Source organism: Ailuropoda melanoleuca, chromosome 9 (genome assembly GCF_002007445.2).
Source record: "Ailuropoda melanoleuca isolate Jingjing chromosome 9, ASM200744v2, whole genome shotgun sequence".
In the NCBI taxonomy this organism is placed as follows: domain Eukaryota; kingdom Metazoa; phylum Chordata; class Mammalia; order Carnivora; family Ursidae; genus Ailuropoda; species Ailuropoda melanoleuca.
In genome coordinates this window covers 82,075,127-82,083,083 of record NC_048226.1, presented here as the reverse complement: position 1 = coordinate 82,083,083, position 7,957 = coordinate 82,075,127, and the positions used below count along the sequence as shown (strand labels likewise).

The following is a 7,957-nucleotide window of genomic DNA, read 5'->3' as shown; positions in this document are numbered from 1 at the left end:
AACGGAGTCCAGGAAAGAAACACACAGGAAATAGAAAAGCCCTCACTCACGCAGTCTCCCAACCTTGCGCCAGCACTCTTCAGTTTGGGCTGCTCACGGTTTAAATAAGAAGGGTACTCATCACGAGCTTTTTCAGGTGGAGCTGAAGAATTAGCTTTAGCCCAGAGAGTTGGTGTCAAAGCCAAGACTAACTACTGAGACCAAATTCCTCCGAAAATGTGTTCTACATGCCTACAAATCACGGCGAGGATTAACTAAGCTAATACACAGGCGGCTCTGGGCACGACGCCCGGCACAGGAGTGGCGGCTCCACCATCGCTGGTTTCGTTATTATCCTGACATTGCAGGGCTCCTCCTGCCCCAGCCCCCACGGGGAAGGATGGGCACTGCCACTCCTGAGGAAGAGGTGGAGTCTCCTAACCCCAGCCTTCGTGAGAGTCAGATCCCCATGCGGCGAGGGCACGGCCGCCTGAGAAGCCGTACCCGATTCAGGCTGCTGCGAGGGGCACGCAGCCGTCCCCGGGTTCTGCTGCCCAGCTCTTGGTTCCGGTGAGACGAGAAGAGGCTGCCAGATGCAGAGGTAGGCAGGGTGGCAGAGGTTCGGTGTAGACCTGCACCTATTTCTAATCCTCCCCAGATCCTCCTTAATCGCACGGCCAAGAGGCGGAGGCGGTGGCCACGGCAACCCCAAATGCATCAGGAGAGAAAGCAGCTGGGACTGGAGGGCCTTGTGCCAGGCCCGAGGCCGGGAGGGACCGCAGCAGTGATGATCGCGGTAAATAAAAGCAGCTGGTGGCGGCCCTGGGGCCCCAGACCCTGCCAGCGAAGCGACCAGGGGAGATGGGATTCTTGTGATGACACTGGGGTAGGCTCAGCCATCGTGGATTTACTCCAATTTGTCCCCAGGCCGAGCGCTCCAGAAACACCTGTTACAGCGGAAATCATTTGGCAAGGCAAACAAAACACGGACTCATCCAGGCCACCTGTAAAGGGATTTAATACCTATCAACATGTGCAGAGCTCCTAATTGTCATAATTAATTTGGCGCCTCTTCACCGGTAGGTACTAACCAACTGTCATACTGTCTAGGGAAAGCCCATTTCCTGCGAACAGGGTTTTTCCCTCCATAATGAAAGCTGTGAGAAATTGTGTCATTTGAGGGGAAAAAAACCCCAAAACAGTAACAGCATATTTTCCTCGCTAAAGCTGTTTAAGTTGCTCTTTTTTTGGCCTTCTCTATCCACTATCGGTAGGAAATCTGACTTTCTTTGGCTTATCCCGTTCCTGCTTCCCTATTGCATAATGGAGGTTCTAATTATTTTCTCATTTTCCCCTCCAGCTGGCGGCAGTTTGGTCCCTTCTACCTCATATGTCTTTAAAACGCCATACTGTTGCTCTAGCTTATTTAAACACTCTGGAAAGCCAGGAAATGCAGCCATTGTAGACACATCCCCACACCCCCCAGAAAAGTGTCCCTGCTGTCCTTGCGTTTGCCATGGCAGGACCCGAATCCAGCAGCTGAGAGCCACTGTAAAGAAAAAACAGGAAAATAGTCTGCCTTCTGCTACTTTAAAAAATCAAACAAACCCAAAAAAAGAGAAGGGACGTCATAAGAGAACAGAAGTCACTTTATGAGGGGAAAAAAGGAAAAACATTGAACAACAGTAGTGTCCCACGTGTCAGGCTCTCGTCAAATCTCCGTCTTGACAGCTAAGATCACAGGCCAGTTCCACTGGTTAGGGTTCCCCAAATCTGAGGCTTTTGAAACAAAGTTTCTTATTCCATTTCTGCATCTGTGACTCTTAAAAGATACAGGGATCCAAAGTTTATCGCTAGGAGACAGGGAAAGTAAGGACCAAAATCTTTACAACAAACTGATCAGCACTTTTATATCTGAGAAGGGGAAAAACAGGGATGGGATCCACTTTCAGAAGTTCTCCTTTAAGTTTCTTTTGATTCCTGATACAGCACGTCATCCATATAATCGAGTTATTCACGTGAAAACTAATCAGTGTTGGCTTCTCTGTGTTTAAGGAACAGAGCTTATAAAATGAATCATCTTGAATATTTTCTAAACACAAAATCACAATTTATAAATATTAACTTTAAAAACGTACTTGAGAATGACTGGCCCAACAGTTTTTTTTAACGAGGCTATTTTTCAAAGAACAGATCACAAGGAATTCTGCAAACTCTTCAGAATATCTCTGTGAGGAAGAGACATATAGAAAATCTATTTTATAAATATAATTTAAGAAATCAGTCTGGGGGCGCCTGAGTGGCTCAGTCAGTTAAGTGTCTGCCTTCAGCTCAGGTCATGATCCTGGAATCCCGGGATGGAGCTTCTCCGGTCAGGCTCCCTGCTCAGCGAGGAGTCTGCTTCTCCCTCTCCCTCTGCTCTCCTCCCCCAGATCCCCCCTGCTCGTAACTCACTCTCTCTCTCACTCTCAAATAAATGAAAAATCTTGAAAAAAAGAAAAAGAAATCGGTCTGTATATTTATAAGCCAAGAGTTCATATGCAGAATTTCTCAAGAAATCCAGAGACCAGATAGAATGCTACCCATGGCTCATTGCCAATGTCCTGTAAGTTGAATATAGTAATACCTCAGTTTTACAGAGGAAAGAAATAAAGTACCAAAAGGCTTGAATAATTCACTTCTAGTGGAAAAAAAAAAAGTTAAGGACAAACAAAACATGATCCAGATAATCCTTAAATCCTCACACACATAAAACAACTTGTATTTATTTTGAGAAAGATCATGTCCGTTCTGTTCTTCTTTTCTTCAACAACTAATTTTTATTCAATACTAAAATTATAAGTCTTACAAATTTTTATTTTTACAGATAATGACCATTATGAATATCGCTTAGATCTGCAACTATTTTTTAATTTTATTTTGTGCATTACAGAGGCAGTACTTTTTTTTTAAAGATTTTATTTATTTATTTATTCGACAGAGATAGAGACAGCCAGCGAGAGAGGGAACACAAGCAGGGGGAGTGGGAGAGGAAGAAGCAGGCTCATAGCGGAGGAGCCTGATGTGGGGCTGGATCCCACAATGCCGGGATCATGCCCTGAGCCGAAGGCAGACGCTCAACCGCTGTGCTACCCAGGCANCAGGGGGAGTGGGAGAGGAAGAAGCAGGCTCATAGCAGAGGAGCCTGATGTGGGGCTGGATCCCACAATGCCAGGATCACACCCTGAGCCGAAGGCAGACACTCAACCGCTGTGCCACCCAGGAGCCCCCAGAGGCAGTACTTTTAAGATAAAGATAGATATTCTGTATTTTTCTATTACGTTCAGTGAGCCACTGTACAGTACATCATCAGTTTGTGATGTTGTGCTCAGTGAGTCATTAGTTGCATATAACGCCCAGTGCATTCTAATTCAACATGAATCATCTTCACTCCTAAAAACTTAACAAAGGAATTGTATTAGGAATCTTTGGGGTACAAGTCATAAAAATCCAACTGAACTGACTTAGGCAAAAGGAGATTTTATTAGGAGGATATTAGGGTATCTTCACGTATCCAAATGACAGCAAGCACTGGGATTTTATGCAGCTCAACCCCAAGGACAAGGAAGATCAGCTCTCTCCCTGACTTTTGTGCACTCTGGTTCAGTTTCAACCTCCGTCACTAGAGCTGGCNCCAAGGACAACTTTCTCACATGGTGGCCACCAGCAGCTTCCAATCCCCCCATCCCAAGGCTCTACCATCAGGGAATACTCATCCACTCCCTTAGTCCTACTTCAGAAGTTCCTAGGACAAGCTGATCAATCTGCCTTGATCTGAGTGACTATATCCAAAGGAGGAGGGGCATCGTTATTGGCAGACTCTATCCTAAGGGTATGGTTAGTGTCTAGGTGGAGGTAATTCTCAAATAAAAAGGGGGGGAGGGGTGGACACTGAAAACGAACTGGACAGATAAACCAAGAATAATCAAGTAAAACAAAACCATGTGCAGATTCTAGAAGTTCAGGTAATGCCAGCAAGTTGAGATGGCACAAGATAAAAACCGGCCTTAGGCATTCTTCAATATATATTTTTTCACTTGTATTTCCCAGCCAAAACTATGAATATATAACTCTAAAACTTGATAACACACTATTTTCTCTCCCCCTTCTCTTAAATGCTTTCTGTCACTTCCTGACGGCATCTAAGTTTTTGGCCTACAAACTGCCCCAAAAATCTTATGCAAAGCATCCAAAATGTTACTGTCAGAATTGTTTTGGAGTTGTCTGTGTTATTTTAGGGTTCAGATCTGTGAGTGTTGCACTTCCTTATTCCAGGTTCACAACGTCATCTTCAGAGCTTTGAGATTCGGATACAATTTCCAGTTCATACTCCTTTTCAATCACTGCATTTTCATGTTTGAATCCAGTGAAGTTTCTGGCCAGCTGGCGGTTTTGGAAACACATTTCCAGCTAAAAGTCAGAAAAAGAATAAGGATTTTTATTAGTCTGAGATAACGGATCAAATGAAACTGCTCTCTGCACAGGAAAAATAAGGACTTTGTGGGGAAGGAAAATAAGATATCAAGAAAGATGTATTTCTCATCTGATACTCCATTTCCGACTGTTTGGCCTGGCTGTAAAACTGACTTTCTATGAGACAAGGTAAAATCCAGATATACAAATAGCTTTTGAAATGGCCTTGAAATGAAAACAAAAATAGCTGACGCACAAAGCTGTCCACATGAGAAATTCCTGTGCATGGAAGGCTGTTTTCAAGCAATGCCATGTGATCTGCAATGAAATTATTTATCTTTATGAGCTTTCTGAGCTACAAGATAACTGCCCAAGGCCACCTGAGCTTTCAGGACCTGGACCCATTTACCTGATGACTTGTCATTTCAAGTTTTTAGGGTTTTAAATGGCCTCCCTGTCGAGCAAAAACATTTAATGGCACCTTGGAGGCACATGTACAGTTATATGTACTTATATAATCTAACAATTTTCACTCTAGAGTGAAATCTGTTACACAGCAAGGCTGATTTATACCCTGCTCTGGGCGGGGGGGGGCGGTTATGAAGGTCCTCACGTATTAAAAACTAAATCTCTAGGGCAGTTTACCTAAGACACTGCCCAACAAAGCTTAATCCAACACAATCTTTATTTTGTAGTTGAGAACTAATAATTAAATATTTGCAAATATCTTCAATTAGGGTCTTGTTTAATACACGAGGACCCTGTTCTCTGCCTAAAACCCTCATCAACTCATCAAGGATGAACCAGGGTGTTCCATCCGTGAAAAAGCAAATAGTGGTCCTACCCTCCCCCAATTTACAAAGTAAAGTCATCGGATAAAATTTTCTTTTAGTTTTCCTCTGCCACATTTTTCTTCATTCTTCAGCACCTGGAAACACTTTTCCGATAGCAAAAATTTGCAAAGAATAAAGCAAATGAACACAGAGCAAACTAAGAGTAACAACACAACCAGCGTCACAGAAAGCCCGTGGCCCAGGCCTCCGTGGGGGCTTCTGTCCTCTGGTGTGGCACAGACGTTCTACAGTCCTGCCCTGCTCTTCCAGCCTCCTTGCCTGGCACCATTTCACACCAGCCCCACCGCAGCTGGTCAGTAGTGCCCTTCATGCACATCCACGTTTGACATACAATTTTAACCGTATGGAACTCCTGAAATTCACTCACAGACCCTAGAAATCAATGCATCTTATTAAGAAGACCAGCTCAATCAACAAATAGCACAAATGACATAAATAGCAACGTCTCTAAATTAACTGAACCTGTTCATCGTTGTCCCTTACACAAAGACGACCCTAATGCATGATACATGGACATATGTGTACGGTTGTGTGCGATTCCTACCGACGTCTGGTTAACAGCCTTTTATCAGAAACTGCTTCTTCTAGCGGTCATGGTGTTAAGGTTAAGAAAGCCTCCACACCCTTCTGCCTCTTCCTCATGACCAATCATATACCATGGTGAAAATGTTGACCGAGATGTTGACCATGGTCTGTAGCCCAGGAACAGAGCATCTATGTATGTGTGAAATTCCCTGGCTCCTTTCTGGAAAAAAACTTTGATCTTTCATATCTGTGTATTTGTCATCTTTTCTTTTCCTTTCTTTTTCTTTCTTTCTTTCTTTCTTTCTTTGGCTACAGTCTTCAAGGTCTATAATAATTATTATAATAATAAAAGCCACTGAATAGTGCCTATGCTCTAGGTTCTTTATATAACATTATCTCATACAATCCTTAGAGCAATCCTATGAGGTTATTACCTCTATTTTACATGAGTAAACTGAAACCCAAAGTTGCCCATTACCATTCCTAAAGTCTTAGGGCCAGTAGGAACTAGAAGAGCATGTAAATGTCAACGCCGGTATTTGAACCTTCATTTGTTGGGAATTTTATTCTCCACCTCCTCCCCACCGCCCACAGGCAACTTTTTATATGGTAGAAACGTACAGAACAAGTTGGGGAGGAGCTGGTTACCGGGGGGGTCTGGGGTGTGGCACTAGTAGACTCCGCCCGGACAGGTGTCAGCACCCCGGGTCCTGCAGGCCTCCTTCCCTCTAGGATGCCGCTGGGGAAGTAGGGGCATCAGCACCGAGTCAGGACACGAGCCGATGGCTGGCCCCAGAACACCGATGGCCGGTGCCCAGCTCACCCTAACTGTGCGTTCTCATCTCTTCCTTCCCGCGAAAAGCTCCTCGCGGCCTCGGAAGTCCTCGAATGGCCCACGTGGCTCTGGAGGCCCAGGAGAGGAGGAAGGCGACAGGGTCCCCGACAGCCCGCCGCGGACGCGCGCTCTCGCCAGGTCGGCGCGCAGCCCGGCGAGGGCTCTCCCGACGCTCACCCAGCTCTGCTCCCCCCGCGGCGCCTCGGCCTCCGCCCGCCGGCGCCTGGAGCTCCCGGGCGGCAGAGGCCGTGGCTAGGCGCGTGCCAGCCGCCGGCTGAGGTCTTCCAGCAGCCGACCGGCGGCGTGGGCCTCTTGGCCGTGCACGCTCTTGCTGCCCCCGGGGGGCTGCGCGCGGGCCCAGGGGCTGGGGAGCACAGCCCCACGCTGGCTGGGACTCCGCCGGGTCCGGGGAAAGTTGCCTCTCTGCGGCGGTCGGAGTCCTCGGGGCCCATCTCGGTGACGCCGAGTCCCGTTCCGGGCAGGTATTGCTGACCATTGGTTTCCAAGCGCGAGAATTAGGGCGGGGCCGGGGGTGACCCCTGCCAAGTGGGACGCCGCTGTAGCTCAGCCACTCACAAGGCGCTCCGCTCCTCCTAGCCTCATCTCTGGCCTTCTTCCCATCTTTAGCAACAACCGAAGGAGGCGGTCCCCATGACTCTGAGAAGAGGTTTCCACTGGATCACTTCTTGCTCCTTTGAGTACCTTCCTAAGAGGAAGACTTGTATCTATCCAGGTAGGTACAGATGGAAAGTTTAAGACCAAAGGTAGAAAATTTTGTCGTAAAGGCTGCCCCGGTTGCCTTTATTTAATGCTCCAGTCCTTTAAAATATTTTTTTCTGACTTTCTTCTGATGGTTCGGCACTGTGTCAGGCGTTGGGGTTTTAGTCTAATTAGGGCCTTACCTCTCCACAGGTGTTGCTCATGTAGGGGAAGCTTGTCTCTCTGAGTTAGAAAGAATAGTCTTCCCCCGTGCCCAACAGCTCGGAAAGCACCTGATACTCAGAAACTCTGTGCTCCTTTTTATATTTGACTCATTTCTAACACCTTCGCGTTTATGAAGGGGTTAAAATGAAAAATAAAAAATCCTCTTACCCCAAAGTTACTGTCTTATAATTCCCAATTCAGTGTAATTATATGCCAATATTAACTTATATATCCTGTTCCAATAAGTATACTCAACTGCCTCTTTTTGATGGAGAATTTCTAAAAAGGAATAAAACAGAACTTTTGTGTCTTCATGAATACGAACCCCTAACCTCTCCAAAACGTGTCAGAGATGTTCGTACAATATCTTAGTTACTCATTTGTTCAA

At 46.0% G+C, this 7,957-nt stretch overlaps 1 protein-coding gene across 1 annotated transcript; it reads right to left on the bottom strand.

The window, feature by feature from the left end:
- Window positions 1-3,664: 3,664 nt before the first annotated feature.
- LOC117803851 (translation initiation factor IF-2-like) lies at window positions 3,665-7,152 on the bottom strand. The gene is made up of 2 exons (XM_034668883.1): window positions 6,634-7,152; window positions 3,665-4,428 (listed from the first exon to the last, which is right to left on the bottom strand). The coding sequence occupies exon 1, from the start codon at window positions 7,139-7,141 to the stop codon at window positions 6,635-6,637; it is 507 nt and encodes a 168-aa protein (XP_034524774.1). The 5' UTR covers window positions 7,142-7,152; the 3' UTR covers window positions 3,665-4,428; window position 6,634.
- Window positions 7,153-7,957: the final 805 nt, after the last annotated feature.

Coding starts and splice junctions, on each gene's coding strand:
- LOC117803851 (XM_034668883.1), bottom strand. CDS start 7,141: ATGGTCAGCAATACCTGCCCGGAACGGGACTCGGCGTCACCGAGATGG.